Raw genomic sequence first — 23,367 nt, 5'->3', positions numbered from 1 at the left:
GGCCAAACATCTTTGCTGGTACATACTAATCGCTTACACAGTTTTGCTTCTGTCTATTAGATAAGGATTTAATGTAGTGTTGACGTATTTTATTTAGACAATGCCCTGATTAAGAGGAATTTGATGTGAGTGGAAATGGAGGAACAAAATGCACGTGGCATCAACCCAGGTTCTTCCAGCACAAAATGCTCCATTTGGTTTCAGGTAACTGGCACAGCAAAGTTCCATACAAAGTCTCACTTCCATTTTTAGAGTGCCAAAGCCAGATTCAGGATTTAAACACCCGTCTTTCACAGGGGGAGAAATTGAGTCAAGAAAACCCCACCAACTTTTCGAGGTTGTTTCCTCAACTTCCCTGGCAGTGCCCTTTAAGGAAAGAGTGACAGCAATTAATGAAGGATCAGACTCTTACACTTAGAATAGGTGCATGTTAAGCATCCCTGAGCTTTTCCTCCAAGTCATCATTTACAGCCCAAACTTGTTTTATTGCTATTTTCTTCATGCCTCCATCTCAATTAGGTTATACTACTGATCTGGCATAAAAATGATTACAATCCAGACTTTCAGAGTGCAAAATAAATTTTTAAATGCAGCTTCACTATATTTGGGCTATTAGCAAACACAATCACATGCTTTTCCAAATGATCTAAAATAAAATTCACTTATAAAATCAGTTCTTTTAAGTATGACAAATAAACACTGGCAGAGGACCTAATAAGATCTGATGAGCAGGCCTAATAAGCAAAGATCTGAGAGGAATTTCCTCTTCCTCTTTCAGATTTAACCTAACAGCCTCTCTCATATATTAGAATATAAGAGAAAAATTTTAACATGTTCAATATCCCAGACACTTCTGCTCGGTCAGGTGACAATAATTCTTTTTTTCTTTTAGAATATTTTCCATGGTTACATGATTTATTATTTTTCCCATCCCTCTTCCCTCTCCCCTCCCGGCACTGACAAGCGATTCCACTGAGTTATCCATGGATCATTGTTCAAAACCTATTTCCATGTTATTCATATTTGCAGTAGAGTGATCCTTTAACATCAAAACCCTAATCACATCCCTATTGTACTACATGGTTGATCATATACTTTTCTAATGCATTTCTGCTCCCACAGTTCTTTTTTGGGATGTGGATACATTCTTTCTCCTGAGTCCCTCAGGATTGTCCTGGGTCACTGCATTGCTGCTAGTAGCAAAGTCAGTTACATTCAATTGTGCCACAATGTATCAGTCTCTGTGTATATTGTTCTCCTGGTTCTGCTCCTCTCACTCTGCATCAGTTCATGAAGGTCTTTCCAGTTCACATGGAATTCCTCCAGTTCATTATTCCTTTGAGCACAATAGTATTCCATCCCCAACAGATACCACAATGTGTTTAGCCATTCCTCAATTGAAGGGCAGCCCCTCATTTTCCAATTTTTTGCCACCACAAAGAGCGTGGCTATAAATATTTTTGTACAAGTCTTTTTCTTTATGATCTCTTTGGGGTACAAAACCAGAAATAATATGGCTGGGTCAAAGGGCAGCTATTCTTTTAAAGCCCTTTGCACATAATTCCAAATTGTCTTCCAGAATGGTCGCATCAATTCACAACTCCACCAGCAGTGTGTTAGTGTCCCAATTTTGCCACATACCCCTTCCAACATTTATTATTTTCCTTTACTGTCATATTGGCCAGTCTGCTAGGTGATACCAAAGAGTTGTTTTGATTTGCATTTCTCTGATTATAAGAAATTTAGAATATTTTTATGTGCTTATTATTAGTTTTTATTTCTTCAACTGAAATCTGTCTATTCATATCCCTTGACTGTTTGTCAGTTGGGAAATGACTTGTCAGTTTTCTACTTTAAAAAAAAATCAAATTCACAGAATAACTTTAACAAATTAATTTATCATTTCCATAAATAGCCAATAAAACTTAATGCTTCAAAATTAGAATTTAGAATCAGAATTAGAATTCAAATTCAAAACAATACATTAAAATTAAAGATCACCACCATTTCCCCAAATATATATGATTTTTAAGAGTTTAGTTCATGAAGGTGGAGTAAACAACAGCTGCTCTGTATCACCACAAGAATCCTCTCCAACTAAGATTAAAGTGTCACCATAAAACCACTAAAGGAGTTTAGTTTGTAATTTAACAATGTCCAAATTGAAGAGAAATAAATTTTCCATTATATATTCATGATAGTTTACCGAATTGTATCTTCTCAGAAATGATTTAAGAATTTAAAATATGCAACAAAATTGCTACCATATTTTCAGGTGATTTTATACAGAATTGCTTTATCATGTGTAAAACCCGGTATAAAATTATTTAATATCAAGAAGTAAAATTCTATCAAAGATTTCCTTAAAGAAATCATGATGAGAACAATAAGTGCATCATTATTATTATTGATGATGAGTTCTGATTTAATAAAATGATTCATGATACTCAATCAGAAAACACACTTCCCCCCACCCCCCAGCTGCAAACTGACAGTGTGGCCCTCCTGAAGGAGGGGGGAGGAAAGGACCTCAGAGCCGACTTGAGGAAAGATGCTCTCGCCAACCCCTCCAAAAGGGATGGATAACTTGCTTTGGGGCAGAGGAGATCACATGGCAAATGAAAAGGCCAAGTTGGAATCTTGAATTCTAAAGGGGACGCCCAGACCATGTTCTCCACCCAGCCCTCTAGTCACTACTCAGCCCTACTTCCTCTGTTACTCTGCTTCCCAAGCTGGGTACAGTCAGACCAAAGAGGAGTTTTAGGAGGCTTGGAGTGTGGCTGATTCCAAATCCCTTTCATTTACCTGAAACAGCCACTACAATATCTCCCAATTGCACCCACATTTGCTCTATGAAAGAGAAACAGAATTTGCCGATTACAGAACAAACAAAAATACAAAACTACGATTTTTCTACATCTTACAAAGAAACAAGCAAACAAACAAAAACACTTTGCAAGCCTACAAAGACAATACAAGAGGATAAAGTGCCTTGTCATTTCCAGTGATGACGCGTGCCAAATTAACAAAATATTCAACGCAGCGAGCTTAAACTGTGATCTATTTCAAGAATAAAGCAAGCTGGGAGACATTCTCAGCTGAAGTGACTACAGATTTCTTATTAGATGTTATAACACAAAGTGAGGCCTCAAAAAATAGGACTTTGCTTGCCGAAAGCCAAAGCACGGCTTTTAAAAATTCCAGTTGAAGTCTTTCATTTTAGCCAAGTAAAGAGGTGGCTCTAATAAAGGCAGAAGATAAAAAGCGCCATCCACTTTCTCCCCCCAGCTCCCTTCTGCTCGAAATCTCGTTTATATACACATGTACAAACGCACACACACACGCACACGCGACATAATTCTTAGCCACGGAAGTTCTCCTCTGGAGGAAGGAAAGGGGCCCCCCACAGGGGGCCCAGGATTGGAGGCAGCATTTTTCTGATAAACAAAAGGAGGATTCACTGGTCCCTTCATGATTGCCATAAGCCGGTACATCTCAAAGGACTGCTTTGGGGGTAAGAAAACAAGTTGATTGACTTCATCCAGTGCCTTGGTTCAGGCAGCATCCTAACCAAGAAAGTGCTGGAGGTCCCCATGGCTGCCTCTCATGACCAGGGGCCACCTGAGCTGCCTCCGGCAGTCTTATGAAGAGATTCTTAGAGGCTCATTACTCAGCCCCTCCCTTGACCATCCCAAGACATCTTTAATAGGTGATGGCGAATTAAGAGGTGGTCCCTCCACCTAGCCACCCCTCCCACCACTTGCATCATGGGAAACCCATACACAGGAAGAGAACCCTTGTTGCCTTCAAGTATTAACCAAATTCTGTTTTTTTTTTTTTAAAAGGCAGACATTCCTTGGCATTCCAAAGGACAAAGAAAATTTAAAAACAGCAGATAGAATAGTCTTGCTGATGCAGGTCCCAGACACAGAAATACACAGTACTTCTCCTTAAGATATAGGAATTAAAGCAGTATCTAAAGTATAAATTCTCACAAGAAGAAGAGACCCCAAATCCCACAATGCGTGATATATAAGGAGAATAATGGAAAAGATACTCAATGTTGTAAGGGGTAAATTTAGGGGTTTTTCTAAATTTGATTAGTTCAAATTCCAATAAAAATGTTCGTCAGTTTTGGAATTTTATGGTAGTTTAACTCATATAGAGGGGAGGAATTATGAAGAAGAGAGAGGGGAAAGGGTATAGGATTTCTCCAGCCTCGCCTGAGCCAAGGGGAGTTCAGAGACCTTCCAGCCACAAGGCCTCCTCCGAAATGAGGGGCCTCCCAGGAGGATGGTGTTTTTAGGAAAGGTAAAGGAAAAAAAGGAATCAGCCTAAACTCCAAGAAAGCTCAGGGAAGACGCCTCACCTGAACTAGGTTACTAAGCTTCTCTCAGTATTGTATCAAGGATGCTCACCACCAAACCCAGACAATAGCTGCAGCCATGCGAGGATGCCAAGACGCCCAGCACACTGCCACCAGCCACCTCTCTTCCAAAAGAGCCAGAGCCACCTCTCTGCGAAAAGTGGCTGGAGAGAGGAAGTCGCACAAAATAAATAGGCAGTTCTTTACATCACTTCCTGTGTCTCGCATGTCCCAATGGTAGCTTAAGCTTGACTTAGGACAGCCCAGGGGTCTGTCAGTTGTTTCTGATTTGTCATTTGTTAGCACATGTCTGTCATAGGCCATGCTCCTAGATACTTAATCCTTAAGTAGGGGTGTAGACATTCGTGATTTTGTTAGACTAAGTAGGGTGGAGTAATCTAAAGTTCACAAGACATTCCTGATTTTGTTAGACTAAGTGGGGTAGAGTAATCTAAAGTTCACAATCCCCCCAGATGATGACTGGGGGACTAGTCTCCCCAATTGATCACTAAGCATAATCCTCCTGCACCTCTAAATTCTTCTAACTGCAGTTGCATACAAAAGTTCCCCTTCTAAGAAGAAACTACAATAATTAGATAGAAGAGAGAAATAGAAGAAAGTGTAATGATTAAAATTTAGGAAACTGAGGCAGATAGAAATTAGTTTCTCTCTGCAAGGAGTATTATATTTTTTTAGAGTTTTATTAAAGGTTAAGAATTAAAGAAAATACAGAATAAGAAAGCATGTGTCTAGGCCCAGAGAGGCCTAGACACAACCTCACCTACATTATGAAAAGAGCCATGTCTGCTTGCAAGCGGAAACAGGAAAGAAAAAAAAGGGAGACCCCACCTACGGTGGAGAACCTTTAAACAATATTTTGCTCTCGTCCCAGGTGAGAATTCAGTGAGATTACGAAGCATTCTGGGGAAGTGGAGCAAGGACTTCTGGGGATTGAAGTCCTGGATTCAAGTCCATTTTTACAAAAGACAGCAAAACCAATGTTTGTTGGGCACATTAACAAAAACCAATTAGGGGGCAGTCCCCTTTTGGCATAGGAGTATACATTCAAATAAATGTTCAATCAAACTTCAGTTCAATCAACCACACCCAAAGTTCATTCTGGATCTTCTTGATGTAGGGTAGGTTTTCTGGCATCTTTCTGCAACAGTTCATTCTCTGCATTTAGGAGTTAGCAAGCTTCTTTCCTTGAAGATCTTTCTCAAACAAAATTTTAAATCTTGGATTTTTATTAAAATATAATCCTCATCCCCGAAGTGGGTGTTGAGAAATGCCCAGTTCAGTTCAGGATGCAATGTTGAGTTATAGGGTTGTATGAGTCAATTATCAAAGGAAGAGAAAAACAAAAACAAAACATAAAGAGAAAAAAAATGGAAGAAAGTTAAACTTTTGGGAGAAAGAAAAAATCAAAATTACAATCAAAATATCAAAATCTATGTATATAAAATGTTGAGTAACCAAAAATAAATTCATAATAGGCCCTTGTATTAGGGTCCAATAAATTTCTAACAAGCCCTTGTATTAGGGTCCAATTTAAAGTAATTTCTATCCCACAAGTCTATAGGACAGAATGCAGTAATATTTCACTTACCCATTTGCAGCCAAGACTACAGGAAGTTGCCATACTATAAGAGAGAAAAAGAACTATATTACAGTACTTTTTTATTATTCACAATGTGGATGATGATATTTCTAGAGATCATGCCACATCAGTATTATTGAATAAACTAGGATGAACTAGAGATGTTTAACCCCCCCCTCCCAAAGGGAACAGTGAAAAGATACAAGGGGGTATTCTGAAGAAAGTTCATACCATTTACAAGAGCCAGTTTTAAATTTTTTGTGTTAGCATTTACCTCAAAAACCAGCAAAAGATATAAATCAAGATTTATTTTATTATTTAGTTGATTGTCTAGCCTTGAGAAAATTATTGGAAAATGTTCCTAATAGAGACTAAACTCAAAAGTATGGTATAAGCACATTTTTTTTTCAGAGAGCTGGTTGTTAAACATTTACCAGCAGGTGACTGGATATAGAAGATGCTGATAAAGTTGCTTTTTTTGATGGAGAGCCAGAGGGTAAGGTACCATGGGTTTGTTCCTATAAAAAGGAATTCTTTAATTTCTTCAATTTAACAAAGGACCTGGAGGTCCTCTTACCATATAGATGTGGAGGGATTAACCAGCTCATAGTGATAGGAAGTAGAAACCATAGAGACAGGAAGAAGAAACCATAGAGACTGGAAGGAAGAACCAGAGTGATAGGAAGTGACGTATACATATAAAGGATAAAGGGAACATAGGGGCCAGCATCAGTTGGGTGGGGGATGGGGGATGAGGGGCTGTCAGTTGCTGACAGTTAGGGCTGGCAGTTGCAGGGAAGTTGTCTGCTGGGAGTGTGTTGGGTTGGTGATTGGTGTTTAATTGCTGGAATATAAAGGCCGGCCTGAGCTTGCTGAGAGGGATTTTTGGTTTTAGTCTTTATAGGGGTTTTTTTGGCTTGGGGATTTTTGGTTTTTAGTTTGGGCTGTTAGGTTTTTTCTTTCTTGAACTTTTTGGAAGGTGGCTGGCCTTTGTTGGCAGACCTAATCGGGTTTGGATTAAACACTGATTGGGTTAGTTTTGTTTGGGCTGGATTGGGTTAGAATTTTGTAGAGTGGTTGTTATTAGTGGTAATTATAGGCAGTTATAGATAGATATAGGCAGTTTTAGGTAGTAATTATAAGTAGTTATAGGATAACTAGTAGAGACATTAGGAAATTTTCTTTCTCTACCTCTTTCCTATATTTCTTTCCTTCACTATATTCATTTTACTATCTCTATTTTAATTAAACTAAATTGCTAATTGATAAAAGATGCTGTTTTCCTTTCTCTGTCTTAAAGGGATAATATTAATTTAGAACTCTACTATATTGTCATTAAAACTTAAATTATTAAAAGCTGCTCTCTTATTTTGTCAAAACTCCTAATTTAACCCTTGCTGTCCTTAATTCAAAATCTCAAATTTTCCCATTGTTCTTCAAGTTCCCAATCACAAAATGTGTTTGTTTTTTTCTGCTCATCTGCCCCACCTTTTCCCCCCTTTTCCTTTTCATTGGCTGACTCTGAATCACTTTTGTAAAAATGTGTTCTGGAATATTCTCCCCTGCAAATCTTATTTGTGTTGTTAATTTGCACTCTCTCTAATGACAGTCTTTGATGAGTGAATACATGAGCAAGTCAGTACAACTTCTGGATTAATGGCCTCTGGCCTCCCACAGGGCTGGTATCTTTGGTGATGGATGAGGGTCTCTTCCTTTCATTTCCTGGTCTTTTGCCCATCTTATATTTCCCCTGGCAAGGTCCAGCCTCCAGACTGAGGCTGAAATCTCCTTTTGAATAACTAGCTGAGGCGGGTTTTTAATTAGGAAGAAGAAGAGAAGGGAAATCTCTTCTCAATGAATAGTTCTTTAGGTTCTTTCTGGTCTTTCCATACAGGGCATGATGCCATTGTCACGCTTCTGAAGCATTATAAGAGACCTCAGGATGAATTGCCCTGCAACGAGTATTCTCAGCCAGGAGGAGGTACAGTGAATTTCTGAGGATTCTTTGTGGAACATGAAGGTCATTGCTGCTTGGGGGAATGGGAGGGGAAGAATGACAGCAAAGGGGCTGGGCTTGTTTAACACCCAGAAAGTCCTACGGATGGAGGCACCACAAGGATGCTTGGCACCCTGGCTTTTGTCATTGTTGATGGGGTGGGGAGTTAATTCAGTAAATCCCAGTTCCATGAAGATTAGTATCTTTATGAGGCCCAGATAAAGGGTGAATCATTTCTACATTCAATTAATACATCCCAGTAGAACTTCCCCTAGTCTGCATGCAGAAGAAGTGAATAAGCCCACTGAGTCCTCCAGAGACAGATTTGTGGAGAGATTCCAGGAGACTCGGAAACTTGGGAGGCCAAAAGCATATATTCTTTTACTTCGATACGATGGATCTCCTTCCTCACTTTATGTATTTCATTTTCTTTGTTTGGAGAAGGAATTGGGCCCTTGGTTTGCCCAAATTTCAGCAGGGTTCCTGACAAAACCAAACCAAGATAAGGTCTCTGGGCTGGAGAAATTCCCCCCATTTTTTCCCCTTTTCTCTTATTTTCTCACTAATTGCATGAAGTTCAGACTCAGTATCAAAGGGAAGAAAAGGCCATAAGGGAAGAATCCCATTTTGCTTCTCTAGCTAAATTCTTGCGTTCACTCTTTAGGCAAAGAGAGTGTGTCTGTGTCTGTGTCTGTGTCTGTGTCTGTGTCTGTGTCTGTGTGCTGCGCATTGAGGAAGTCGTGTTCTCTTCTAAGGTTTTCAACTGCTTGCCTAATTTCGTTTCAGATGGCTCCTATGTTTCTGTTCCATCTCCCTTGGGAAAGATTAAAAGCATGACTAAAGGTACTTCGAATGTGTTCATGGACAAACTCAGATTCCTTATTTTTCCCACATACCCAAATCATATTCCACGCTTGATCATTTTCTAAGACATTTGACAGTTTAAGAGGAGTACAAGAACAGTGTAAAACAGGGCCTCAAGGCCCCTGGGCAATACTAGCGTGACCGGATCCACGTGCAGGTCTGGCAGCTCTCCTTTCACACAGGCTCTGCTCACAGGCTTTCGCTCCCCTCTCAGAAGACAGCCCGACGGCCCCTTTGGTTCTTGGGGGTCTCTTTATTTCTTCTTAATCTCTTATTGTCAAGGCGATGAGAAAAATCCTCCCTCGGAGTTGGGGGTTAAGTAGGCTATAAAGCAGATTCTTTTGGAATAGTAGAAATAATGATCTGGGGTGAGAGCCGCAGAAATCCAAGGCGCGCCAAGTGAAAAGCGGCGAATTGGGCACGCATTAAAGGATAAACAAATCAGAGAACAAAGCAGCCTGCAAATTCCTCTCTCCTGACTTGAGGTTTTCCCATACTCCCATGGCCCCACTCTTGAGGCTTCCTGGGAGGCCTCCCATGTTAGGGAATGGCCATGGCTACTCAGATTTATTCAGCCCATCGTGTGGTTGACAAGATAAGAGGGGACTTTGGATGCCCCTTCAGCTGCCCTCCAGGGTTGCCAGGGAATCTAGGCAAAGCAGGTGGGGCTCCCATCAGGGAGAAAGATAAGCTTTAGCCCAAGCAGCAAAGTACAGGGAACTGTTCTCCCAGAAGAAGATTTTTACGCATGGTTCAGTTGGCCTGGGAAGAATATCATCATGGGGGAGCGTCCATCTGATACCCCCACATAGACACACAGTGGGGATGCAAATCCGCTCCCATTATTGGGGTTCCCTGCCGGTACCCAGACAAAGAGGAAAGGGACTTCAAGTCAACCAGTTCATGACTGCAAAATCAGTTGTGGCTGGGGACGGGGAGGTTCTGGGAAAGTGACCCGTGGATTGGGGGGTGTTTTCTCGTATCCTCTCCAAACACAGTAATGTTTCCCTCTTGCAGAAAAGGCAGATGTCCTCCTCCTGCGGGCAGGGCTGCCTTCCCATTTCCATCTCCAGCTCTCAGAAATTAAATTCCATGAAATTATCGGCTCAGGTAACCTGGGAGGGGAGCACGAGTCTGTTTTAGAGGGTCCACGACCTCCAGACACACGTTTACTGAGGAACGTTCCATCTTTTAGGATCTTTCGGGAAAGTGTACAAAGGGAGATGCAGGAACAAGATGGTGGCTATCAAACGGTAAGGAGCCAATGGTCTTTAATAGATAAGAATCCGCCGGGTTTGTCCCAGTGGCTTTGATTGTTCCCATCGCCGTGTCGTGTCCTCCAGCTATCGGGCTCACACCTACTGCTCCAAGTCGGACGTGGATATGTTCTGCAGAGAGGTGTCCATTCTGTGCCGCCTCAACCACCCCTGCGTGATCCAGTTTGTTGGCGCCTGCTTGAATGATCCCAGTCAATTCGCCATCGTCACTCAGTATATCTCCGGCGGGTCTCTCTTCGCTCTCCTCCACGAACAGAAGAGGTATGTGGGGCCCCTGGGCCGAGACCTCGGGGCACGCCTCCCCCACCCCCACACACCCTCCTGATGGCTAATCATGGGGAGCTGCTGCATCCCTCCAACTGCCAGGCAGCTCCCCCAGATTCCAAGGCACGGGGGCACTGGGGACTCCCCGAGCTAACGCAATCACTGGCCTCGCCTGAGTAAGAAAATGTTATTGGGGTCCCGTCTTCCCAGGGACCAGGAGATGGTATTTGCCTTCTCTTTGACAGCCCAGCTCTGTCAAGCATGCCTGTCTCCTGGATGGACCCCTCATTAATGGCGGCTTCTTTTCATGGACAAAAATAATTGTGTGCCTCCTGTACCCCTCAGAGCTGCCTTGGATCAGGAAGCTGTTAATTAAAGCCTATAATAATTAGCTCTGTTTGACAGGCCAATAAAGTAGATCTATGTGACCCCGCCTGGAAGAGCGAGGACACATCACCATGGCTGGGGAAAGCGGCTTTTTAATGAATGTCCTTGCTTAAATCCAATTCTGAATACTCTTGAAATCTGTGCTGCTCCCACTGGAAAAAGAGTCTCCCTTCCTGGAAGCTGCCCCTTGGGCCTGCCTGCTGTCTTCCTACTAATGCTACCTCAGAGAAAAGCAGCCCTGTTGTCAGTGGGCCATGGGGGGTGACCTGGTTGGACCAGTTATTAGTGCTGAAACCCGTAGCTTAGATTGGAGATCCTTCCAGCTAGTACCGTTATGTGTAATTTGTTACTATGTATTATTATATGTAATATATTATATATCACTATCACAGTATACATAATATATTATATATTAATTATATTATGATTGATTATGTGTAATTACATTATCATGTGGTCTGGAGTCTTCTGGAGCAGAGACTCAGATGAGGTCCATCCAGGATGATCCATGACGTCATTTAAGAGCATCGTTGACCCACCAAGCTTTGCTTTCCTCTGAGAAGCAGCCCTGAGGCAGAGGCATAAATGCGCCCTTTGTAAGCCTCAGGTTGGCTCCTCACTTACCCCTGGTATGGCCTTGGGCAGCTCTGGAGAAGTGGGGAAGTGGGAGTGTTCGCTTTCATTTAGGGAGCGTTCACACATCCCGGGCACTGATCTGGGATTTCCAGCCTGAAAGAGGGAAACACAGACATGTCATCCCGGCGTCCCGGGAGCGTGTGTCCCTCTGTGGGAGCTCCCACGTCCTGCCGGAAGCCACCGTGCATTGGTCTGTCCTCTGAAATACAGGCAGTTGGCTTCTCCCATTTTGACCTCCTCCATGCCGCGGCTGCTTTCTAGGATTCTGGACTTACAGTCGAAATTAATCATCGCGGTAGACGTCGCCAAAGGCATGGAATATCTTCACAACCTGACGCAGCCCATCATCCACCGGGACTTGAACAGGTACAGCGACAAGCTTGAGAGGAAAAACAGTTCCGGGGGGCGCCAGACCCTTCCCGACCATGCTCGTCCCCCATTGGTTTACGTCAGTTTACCTTGATAGGGACGTGGGCGCGGGGAGGGTTGGGAACAGACGGAGGGAAGCAGCGAGGCAAGCTTATCTCCAGTTAATTCGATACGTGTCTATTGAGTTGTCTATTGGGTACCAGGAGGACCACTGGCGGGAGGACAAAGCCTAGTCGAGCGTGCTAGACTGATTGGGTACATTTTCAGCCTCTATTTTCACCTGGGAAATGGGCAAATGCTACATGTCGGGGTTTAGTCAGCCGTCCTGCAGACTGCCTGGATTTGCAGAAGTGGTAGAGAAAGGGGAGTGCTGCAGACTAAACAGAGAGCTGCCTTAGGAGCCTTTTTACCCCTGAGAGGGCGGCGTCAAGCATTCTCTGACACCCTGCTGGTCAGAAGCCCCAGGAACCCGAGCGGAGCGCGGGGAGGCAGCGAATCCCTTTGTGCAGGAATGGAGAGACGCCCCTTCTCTGGGCTGGCTGGAGGCCTCCTGGTCACGGGTTCTTGACTTCCTTTTGTATCCTAGCGAGGCCCCTGGTCAATCCCATAGGGGCAACCCTTGCTCAGAATCCTGTTTCTAAATGCATAAACTACATTGGGTTTCGCAGGACACCAGCCATTACGTTGAAATAGGAGTCCCAACCTGTAAGAGAAAACCAGTTGGCGCCCCAGTGAAGAACCCCTGCCCTATGGGGGATCGTTGGTCTTAGGAAGCCTCAGAGGAGTCATTCCCTCTGGAATCTTTGGCGTTTATCTTTGGTTTTTTTCAGTTCTATGAAGGAAACATTTTTGGCAATTGGTTTTTGGCAGTTTAGAATTCAAGGTTTCTCCCTCCCCAAGGCGGGGTTGCTCATGCCACGATAGAAGCCACACATATGACACATAGCATGGAAATCCCATGAAGGAACTACAGTGGAAGAGAACATGCTTTGATCTGTGCTCAGACACTAATAGTTCCTGCTCTGGCCATGGAGAGCATCTTCATCAGGAGCCCTCTGTTACTGTAGACTTGCTTTGCTGGTAATGGTTTGGTCCTTCACAGTTGAGCATTGGAAAATACTTCCTCAACTGCTGGTTCTGCTCACTTACTTCACTTTGCACTAGTTCATAGAAGTCTTTCCATGTTTCATGAACTCATCCTGTTCCTTGTTCCTTATGGTACGAAAGTATTCCATGACAGCCCCGTGCCACAAGTAATGCCCCAAGTAATGGACAACCGCTGGCTTTCCAGTGCTTTGCCATTGCAAAAAGAGCCCCCACATGGGGGCAGCTGGGTAGCTCAGTGGATTGAGAGCCAGACCTAGAGACGGGAGGTCCTAGGTTCAAATCTGGCCTCAGCCACTTCCCAGCTGTGTGACCCTGGGCAAGTCACTTGACCCCCATTGCCTAGCCCTTGCCACTCCTCTGCCTTGGAGCCAATACACAGTATTGACTCTAAGACGGAAGGTAAGGGTTTAAAAAAAAAAAAGAGCCCCACAGTGATTTTGGTACAGATCGACCTTTTCCCTTAGCTTGATCTCCTTGAGATACAAACCCAGTGCTGGTGTTCCTGGATCAAAGGGTGTGCCTAGTTTGGTGACCCTTTGCACCTGGTACCGTATGACTCTCCAGAAGGATTCTAAGAGCTTACAGTTCTAAGGACGGTGTATTAGTGCCTCGGTTTTCCCACATCCCCGCCAACATTTGTCATTGTCCTTTATAGCCATGGTAGGTAGAAGGGAGCATCCCAGAATTGACTGTTTCATTCCCCTTTTCATAGTCTTTTGGAGCCTTTTCCCATATGACTACAGTTTATTTTGATTTCTTCTGAGCACTTCCTGTTTATGTCCTTTGACCATGTTTTGATTGGGGAACGTTTTATGTCCTCATACATTTGACTTCGTTCTCCATCCATTTAAGAAACGAGTCTTTTGTTAGCAATCCTTGCTAGAAGATTGTGTTCCAAAGTTACTTCCCTTCTACCCTTGGATTTTTTTGTACAAAATCTTTTTAACTTAATAGAATCAAGATTACCTACTTCATTTTTCATATTGTTCCCTCACTTGGTGGGTCTGACAGTAAGTCTGCTGGGTAAACTTTTCCATGCTCCCCTCCTAGTTTGTTCGTGGTGTCACCCTCTGTTTCTAGATTGGATCCATTTTGGCTTTATTCTCGTGTCTGGTGTGAGATGTTGCTCCATGCCCAGTCTCCGCCATACTGCCTTCCAGCTTTCCTGGCAGGTTTTGTCAAATACTGAGTTCTTTCCGCAAAAGCTTGTATTTTGGATTTATCAAACACTAAGTGGCCATGAACATTCCTGCCATGTGTTGATTGGCTAATCCACCACCCTGTTTCTTAGCTAGTGCTGGATTATTTGATTGATGCTTAATGCTTTATGGTATACTTTGTGGTATGGACCTCCTTCTTCCATATTTAAAAAAATCAATTCCATCAATGTTCTTGGCTCATCCAGATGAATTTTTGTTCTTTTTTCTAGTTCCATGAAATAATTTTTATGTGGTCTGATTGTTATGACATTGAATGGCAAATTAATTTAGGTAGCATTGACTGTATGGGGAGATAATGTTATCACATTTGTTTAGTTGATTTTATTTGAATGAAGAATATTTTATGATTGTGTTCATATAGTTGCTAGGCTTGTTTTGGTAGGCATGTCTCAGGTAGTTAATATTCTCTAGAGCTATTTTGAGTGGAATTTCCTCTTCAATCTTTTGCTGTTGGATTTTGTTGGTGGGAAAGAGAAATGCTGGTAATTTATGTGGGTTTATTTTGTATCCTGTGACTTTGCTAAAGTAATTAATATTATTTCTATTAGTTTTTTGGTTGGTCTCTAGCGTTCTCTAGGTATACTGACATATCATTTGCAGCATAATAACTTTATTCCTTCCTTTCCCATTCCAAATCCTCCCATTTCTATTTCTGTTCTTATTGCCATAATGAGCATTTCTAGTATAATATTAAATAAGAGTGGTGATAATGGACATCCTTGCCCCACCCCTGATCTTAGTGGGAAGAATTTTAGTTTATCTCCATTACAGATAATGCTTGCTGGTGCTTTTAGATAGATGCCACTCCTCACTTTAAGGGAGATTCCATTTATTCAAGTGTTTTCTGATGTTTTTATTAGGAATGGGTGTTCTAGTTTGCCAAATGCTTTTTCTGCATCTATTGAAATAGTCTCATGGTTTCTCTTGGTTTTGTTATTGATATGATGGTTTTCCTAACTCTGAACCATTGCTTCATTCCTCATATAAAACTCACCTGATCATATTGTATGATTCTTGTGATATTATGTTGTAATCTCTATGGTAGTATTTTATTTGAAATGTGTACATCAATCTTCGTTAGGGATATTGGTCTATAGTTTTCTTTCTCTTTTTTAGCTCTTCCTGGTGTAGGCATCAGTATCATATTTGTGGCAAAAAACAAGTTTGAAAGGATTCCCTCTTCCATTTTCCTAAGTATTTTCTATAGTATCGGAATTAGCTTTAATTTCTTCTTCATTCATTATGATTTTACCTTTTTCATTTTTGATATTGGGAATTTTGTTTTCTTCTCTTTTGTAAAACAAATTAACCAGTGGTGTGCCTATCTTATTTTATTTTTCACAAAACCAACTCTGTCTTAGTTATTAGCTCTTTTCTGGTTTTCTTACTTTTAATTGTATCAATATTTCCCTTGATTTTCAGGATTTCTAATTTGGTGTTTGATGGGGGATTTTTAATTTGTTCTTTTTCTAGTTTTTCTTAATTGCATTCCCAACTTTTGGCTCTGCGCTTTCTCTAATTTGTTGATGTAATCATTTAGAGATATGAGCTTTCCCCTAAGAACCATTTTGCTTGCATTCCATTAAACTTTGTATGTTGTCTGCAAATTAATGTAATTGTTGATTGTTTCTATGACTTGTTCTTTGACCTATTCATGCTTTAGAATAAGATTGTGTATTAATTTTAGTCTTTCTGATGCTCTTTGTTGAATGTCATTGTTATTGCATTGTGGTCTGAAAAGTATGGATCTAATGTTTCTCCTTTTCTACATTTGTATGTGGGGTTTTTTACCCTATTATATAGTCGATTTTTGTGAAGGTGCATGTATTTCTGAGGGGGGGAAAAGGTATTCTATTCTATTCTTATTCTGTTTTCTCCAGAGTCTATCATCTCTAGCTTTTCATAAGTTCTTCTTACCTCCTTAGCTTCTTTCTTGTACGGAGAGGAGGAGCGGAGCTGGCTCACGGCGTCTTGAGCGTCTCCTGGACTTACTGGGGCCATCAGGCCTTGACTTCAAGCCTACAGGTTCTTGGCTATGAATGGCCAGCAGCCTCTCCAAGTACAGACGCCTTCGGATAGTTTTCCTACTTCTCTTCGCGTGTTTAGCTCTTCTGGTGACGAATGAAAGACAAAAAAATGACAGAATTTAGGAAAGCCAACTTCCCGGGACGAAGGACAATCGTTCAAAAGACAAGGCTGTTCCTGGCTGCAATCATCCTGTTTCAGCAGGCGTGATGTTAACTCGATGGGGGATGGCTTTAGAAGGGAACAACGCACAGAGGAATAATGCGTGGGGCTCAGCTTTCAAACCCCCGTCCTCGGGACGTGTTAGGGATCTGCTCCCATACAAGGTCCGTGTTGCACGGATCGATGATGGCAGACCCAGAGAGACGGGACACTGGTGTGGCCCAGGCTCCCACGGGGGGCTTGATTTGGGTCACACATTCGTATTCCCTGAATCTCTTTCATGAAAAGTTGTTTCATTGTTTAACAATCTGTTCAGTTTTTACACTTGAAACACTTTTGGTTCAGGAGACCCCCAACCCCATTGGTGAGCCCAAAGAATGCCAAGTCATCCCACCAAAACATTGGTGCATAGGGCTGGGGGGTCATTGCTCAGCACTAATTATGTCCACGAAGGCTTTGAAAGTCACCAGAAAGTCCAAGAGCACGAAGGGCTCACGTCACCTCCGATGGGATGCCCAGCACATCCGCCCATTCCTTTCATATACGTAATTCAAAGCACCGTTGTCTCCTCTGGAGGCCAGTTCTTCTTCTCTGCTTTGAGCCCACAATCAGTCATTTTGTCTATGTAACATCCCATTTGGGAGGTCTGGTTCCATCTGCTCTTAATACTGTACTGATTGTGGGGGCCCCCTGGGTTCTGTATACCTCATAGAACTGTCTTCCATGTTTCCATGTTCTTTACATTCATGCTTTTCTTGTGCTTTCTATTTTTTACAAGAGAGATCCCTGTTTAGGAGCTACATGGGTAGGACAACATATATGTGTTCTTATCAATAAAGAGAGATAACGGAAAGAGTGAAACGTGTTTTCCTCATCAAACACATGTAAGATTCCAGACCTTTTGTCTCCACAAATGCCAAAATGGAGGGAGGCTCCAAGGCCCCAATGGCTTGGCGCTTATCACAGGACCAAGACCGCAGCCCACGGATTTTGTTCCTCGTCTACTACTCTTTCCATGGCCATCGACTCGCTTCTTTCCCCAGAAGCTTTTGCCAAAGATCTATTCTAGTCAATCTTTTGTTTCATTTGGTTGAGTTATTATTAGCTCAGCTATCATCAACAAACACCAATTTCAGTATATAAAGGGGAAAAAAGATGACACAGCAAACCATTTTGTTATTTTAAGTCGACTAAATGTAAAATTGCAAAAGCAAAATTGCTGTTTTAGCTCATTGTGAACTTCCTTTGGAAGTTGTGACTTCCCAAGTGTCCCAAGACTTGTTTCGGCTTTTGGTAGTTGGTAGTCCAACTTCCTTTGGGTTTATGCACGTTTTTGGTGTTTCGAAGCTCTTTAGTTTCTCTTTTAAAAGTCCTTACCAAGACCAGCTCACCTCCTCCCTCCAAGGAAGAGTCCTCCCTTCTGACCAATCAGCATATGGGTCTGATAGGAAACCTTGCGTCTCCTTCAGCAACTCAAGGCTAAGCCTCTGTGCCTGGGGATGGGAAAGAGAATCGATCGTCTCTCCTGAGGTCCTGCTCATTCGTTTCAGGGACGAGAATTCTAAAAGCCTTTCCAAGAGGTTCCCTCCGTAAGTCGTGGCTCCACTCCCGTCATTCTGTCTCGCTTCATACGAGACGCCCTGGATTCCTCCGCATCCATCATGTTCAACATCTCTTATGGAATAGGAACATTGCGTGACGCTCGCCGTCTTCCGCACAAGCCCTTCAGCCATGGCCAGTAAACAGACTCACCTCTGGTTCCTTTCTGGTGCCTACCGTTGTGTGTGTCCTCTCTTTGCCCTCTTTGGGCCCGGTGGCTAGCAGTAATATTCCAGGGCCAGCAGATTTTATAGCTTTGGGGATCAAGTTCTAAAGTGCTTTCCAGAATCAATTCCCAGAGCGGTTCTTATCTCTACCAAGAGTTCAGCTGCGCCTGCCCTGCAGCCCTTCCAACAGTCGTCGTCCTCCCCTTTTGCCATTTTTGCCCACCTTCCAGTAAAGTGGAATCCTCAAGTTTTTAACCTGCATCTCTTATTCTTTGTGATTTTAAGGGTTTTCCTGCATTTGTCAATGGCTTGCATTTCCTCTTTTTTTCCAAATCCTTTGCTCATCTTATAAAAAATATTTGGCCATATCGAGATGGAGAAGTGTGCTGTGGGCCTGTTCAGGTGTTTCAACCATTCATTGGGAGAAATGTTTCATTATTCACATACGTTGGTGCCAAGTCCCTCTAGGCTTTGGCTATGGGGCCTTCACTAGAGTTTTTCCCAGTGACCTCCTTCTTTTCTAATTTTAGTGGTGCAAAAGATTTTCAGTTTTATACAATTCAAATTCTTCATTTTAATCTTCTTTGAGAATGTCCATTTTAAACATTCTTCCCCTAGGCAGAACAAACAGTATCTCTTTCCTCTTTTTTATTTAAAATTTTTAATTTTTCTTGTTTACATGTCAAAAAAATTTTAATATTCATTTCTGGCCTTTTTCGATTCATGTTCTCTCCCTCCCTCCCACTAGTCCCCCTCCTTTACTAAAAAAAAAAAGCCAACAACGACTTAGAGTTAGATCCAGTATCCAACTGAAGCATGTTGCTTATGGAGTAAGATGTTGGTTTATACCCAATATCTGCCACCTGCTTTCTAGGTTTCCCATGAGTTTTTGTTGAATAAGAAGTCCTCCCATAGACATTAATGTCCTTAGATGTATTGCACTCCATACGACCATATTCCCTACTTTATTGCTCTTTATTGTTTCTAATCTATTCCATAATAACTGGAAAAATGTTTCTGCCTCTCTCAGATAATAGTGGTGGGCACTTCCTTGGAGTGCTGTTTGAGATCTGGCATTGCGAGGCTCCACTCCTTCTTATTTTTGCCCATCACTCCCCATAAGATCCTTGGATTTGCCCTTCCTTTGGCAAGGTTTTTTTCCAAAGTGTGCACTCTATTGGGGCCATAACATTTTGTAGCTTCCTCTCTTGGGTCATTATTCTTAATAGCCAGGCACTAGTTTGTTTCTATCCAGATATAAGGGTACCCCACCTCACCCCCAATTTTGGCACCATGGAAGAATGTCCCAGTAAAGACACCCTAAAAATTGACCCATGTCCATTTGGGCACCTCCTCTCATTTTTCTCCAAGAAATCCCCAGAACCAACGAGAAATCACATTTCATGTTTTCTCTGTAAGGATGTTGACTCTCTTGGCCTGTAGCCATAAGTCGTCTCCTTAAAGCATTTTTAAATGTCTTTAATTTTTATCTGCCTTCTATACTGAGAGTGGGGAGAGGGGACCAGCTGCACTACTGCCTTCTTGGTGTGTTCCTGGCACCTCGTGTTACTGTTTTCTACTTTTCTACTTTTCTTCTGGACAAGCATTGAAGTGTCAGCTTTGAAAAAGGCAGCGAAGGTGTCCTTAGCCCAGTCCACCCTCGTCTGAGTTCTTGATTTCTTTGGAGAAGCTGGAGCTCCCTGGCCCTCCTCGATCTTTGGAGGTGCTCGCCCGCAGGTAATGGCATTAGTTACCATTTCCGTGTTCTCGGCACCTGGTTTCTGCCTCTCTGTAGACCTTCCGGTTGAGTGTTCTCAAAGCTCCCGAGCTGAGTTCTCTTAGGATGTTCAGAACATCGATGGGGAGAGACGGGCATTACTAGTAAGGGAGCAACCCTCTCAACAGGCACACAGGTTGGTCTAGCCGTTCTCATTTCTAGGCACAGAGAAGGCTTGCATTTCGTGCCTCTTTCAGATCCTTTTTCTCAAATCCTCAGTGGCACCCAGGGAAGGAAATAGCATTCATCTTCTTGGAGGGTTGCCAGGCCATGACATGTACATCCAGGAATGGGAGCCCACACGGCACAGGTTCCTACTCCAACACCTTCATTTTTCACTCACTTTCCCAGCATCTGTTTCCCAGTCTTGACCACCACCTGACTTTTGGAGGATGTTTGCAGCAATCTGTGTTTCCTTACTTAACAAGGTGGCTCCCTCTGGCCTTCCTCTCCTCAGGATGACATTAGAAAATCCAGCTTGGTGCTCAGATCTGTGAGATAACTGGATTATTAGACGGAGGTATCACATGTGGCCTCAGAGGACCTCCACTGCTAAGAACTAGAGTCGCCATATATCTAGTGTGCAGTCAACCCAATCAACCAGTCAAGCTGTCTCTATTAAATATAAGGAATTGTACTAAGCCTTAAGAATTCAAGGAAAGGTCAATACTGTCCCTGGCCTCCAGGAGCTTACTTTCTGATGGGAGATCATGTTTTCATTGTGGAGCACAAGATAGAAAGCTACTACTGCTAGGTCTATTTGCCCAAGAGATGAAAGAAAGAGCAAAAGAACCTATCTGTATGAAAATACGTATAGCAGATCTCTTTTTTCTTTAACTCTTATCTTCCATCTTAGATAGGGCAAGGCAATTGGGGTTAAGTGACTTGTCAGGGTCACACAAATAGGAAGTATCTAAGGCCAGATTTAAACCCAGGACCTCTTGTCTCTCAGTCTGGCTCTCTAGCCATCGAGTCACCAAGTTGCCCCCATCAGCAGATCATTTTGCTGGTGGCAAAGTAGTGGAAACTAAGAGATACACATCAATTAGAAAAGAGGGGGACAAAATATGAATGATGAAAATATGAATATAATAATTTTATGGGAAACTATTTGCCATAAGAAATCATGAAATGGATGGTGTTCAGAGAAACCTAGGAAGCTCTTTATGACCTGATGCAGAATGAAGGGAATGGAACCAGGAAAAACATTTAAACTATGACAACAATGTTATGAAAATAAAACCAAAACAAGAAAAACTTTAAAAGTTTCATCTATCTATCTATCTATCTATCTATCTATCTATCTATCTATCTATCCATCCATCTCTCCATCTATCTATGTACCTATCCATATATCTATCTATCCATCCATCTATCTATCTATCTATCCATCTATCCATTCATCCATCCATCCATCCATCCATCCATCCATTCATCCATCCATCCATCTATCTATCTGTCTATCTATCTATCTATCTATCTATCTATCTATCCATCTATCTATCCATCCATCCATCCATCTATCTATCTATCTATCTACCTACCTACCTACCTACCTACCACAGTTCCTAAATCAAGGAGCTTACATTCAATTGGGAAACACACAACATGCAAACAGATAACATTTTTTTTAGAAATCAAAGTAAACAAAATGGAATGGAGAAGAAATCCAAGGGAATATGTATTTCTATAGCACCTACTATGTGGCAGGAAGTGTGCCATTCTTTTACAATTATTACCTCATTTACTACATCAACTCTTCAAGGTAGGTTCTATTATTATTCCCATTTTACAACTGAGGAAAGTGAAGCAGAGAGTTTAAGTGATGTGCGCCTAGGCTCACACAGCTAGAAAATGTCTGAGCCAGGTCTTGAACACAGGTCTTCCTGACTCAAGGTTTGGGCTCTAACTACTTCTTATCAATGCTGCCTGTAGGAAAGACCCTGTTTAGAAATTTCAGCTGATCCTTGAAGCAAACTATTAAGTCTTAGTGGCCAAAGTAAGTTGAGATATTCTAGGCATGGAGATATCTGTGGAAGTTGGGTGATGGAATAGCACTCATTGAGAATGGCGAATCCATCAGTTTGGTGGGAGCCTAGAGTCTACCATGGGCAGTAATCTATAAAAGGAAGCAGGAACCAGCCAGAACAGCCTCCAGCTACATGTCATCTTGGATAGGGTGAGTTGTCTCATCTCAGAGAAGTTTTCTTCCTGGAGAGCATCCCTGCCATTCCAATACACAATCCAATCCATACTGGGCTGCAGAAAGGCAGTCCCATGCATTTTCTCCTGCTGAAGCACAGAGGGGGCCAAGTAGTCAAACAGCTGTGTTTGCACAGATCACATCATGTCAGAACCTAACAATGAGCTGCATTGGAAGGGGGAAGGGTCTTCCTTGGCAGATTTATACCTTTGGACCTCATGGAATAGAGCCTGAATGCCTACTCCTTGGACATGCTTTGGAGAGGCTTCCTCTTCAGTAATAGGCATGTTTGTAATCTCCGAGGTCCTCTGCCTTTGAGAATATGTCACTGCACAGCAGTATCACTCAGCAATTAATTGACTCTAGGGGTGGGTTCAAGTCTTGATCTCCAATGCTTAGTACAAGCTTGGGGAATACCAGCTTCAGATGCTTTCTGGCTGTGTAGCCCTGGGCAAATCACTTAAACTTTCTCTGCCTCAGTTTGTAAATTGTATTGTAAACGGTAATTGTAAAATGGGTATAATAACTGTCTCTGCCTTTAGCCTCCTGAGCCTCCATTTCTTATTTTGTAAAATGAGAGGGTTGACCTTTGAAGTCCCTGTTTTAGCTTCAGAATTATGTTTAAATAGCTTTTTCTTCCCTGTTAAAAGCAAAATACTTTTATAGCAGAACATTCAAGTCATTTCTCATTAAGATAATCCCCCTCCTACTATAGCAGAAAGAAAGAATGAGCAGATGCCTCGTGGATCCATTATTCACTACCCATGTGATCTTTGGCAACCCACTTAAATGCCCTGTGCCTCAGTTTACTCATCTGTAAAATGAAAAGTTTGGGATAGATGACCTCTAAGATGCCTCCCTTAGAAGCAGCTAGTTGGTGCAGTGGAAAGAGTGATAATGGTCCTGAAATTAAGAAATCCTGAATTCAAATCCAACCTCAGCCACTAGCTATGTGACCATGGGGAAGTCATTTAACCTGTCTGCCTCAGTTTCCTCAGCCATATATGAGGATCATACCAGCATAGGGTTATTATAAGGATCTAATGACATAATATGTATAAAGCATTCAGCCTGGCACAGAGTAGGAGTTTGATAAATCCTTGTTCTCCTTCCTTCTTCCTGGCTATCCTACTTAGAAATCAGTGACCCTGTGGGCTTCCTTTTTTGTCCCTGTAGGCAGTAGTCTGATCAATTATCTTCCTTCATAGGTCCACATAGGTGATTATAAGCAAGTTCTTTTCTCTCTTCCTCAGGCTCCTCAGTTGTAGAATAGAGATCATTTTGTCTCATCTTACCTCTTCTCAGTAATATTCTGAGTATCAAAAAAGGGTCCTAGGAAAGCAATTTA

General features: G+C 42.3%; 1 protein-coding gene across 4 annotated transcripts in view; it reads left to right on the top strand.

Annotated features, from left to right (window-relative positions):
* TNNI3K (TNNI3 interacting kinase) overlaps nucleotides 1-23,367 on the top strand; it is a 248,625-nt gene that overhangs the window by 107,520 nt on the left and 117,738 nt on the right. For 3 of the 4 annotated variants that reach the window (XM_016428860.2, XM_016428862.2, XM_016428858.2), the window contains 6 exons: nucleotides 7,861-7,947; nucleotides 8,749-8,805; nucleotides 9,844-9,936; nucleotides 10,022-10,079; nucleotides 10,170-10,364; nucleotides 11,601-11,756. In XM_016428860.2, coding sequence (XP_016284346.2) covers nucleotides 7,861-7,947; nucleotides 8,749-8,805; nucleotides 9,844-9,936; nucleotides 10,022-10,079; nucleotides 10,170-10,364; nucleotides 11,601-11,756 — 646 coding nt within the window. 4 annotated transcript variants of the gene reach the window in all.

Source organism: Monodelphis domestica, chromosome 2, assembly GCF_027887165.1.
Source record: "Monodelphis domestica isolate mMonDom1 chromosome 2, mMonDom1.pri, whole genome shotgun sequence".
Taxonomy (NCBI): Eukaryota; Metazoa; Chordata; class Mammalia; order Didelphimorphia; family Didelphidae; genus Monodelphis; species Monodelphis domestica.
The sequence above is the reverse complement of the archived record's forward strand: the minus strand, read 5'-3'. Positions and strand labels throughout refer to the sequence as shown.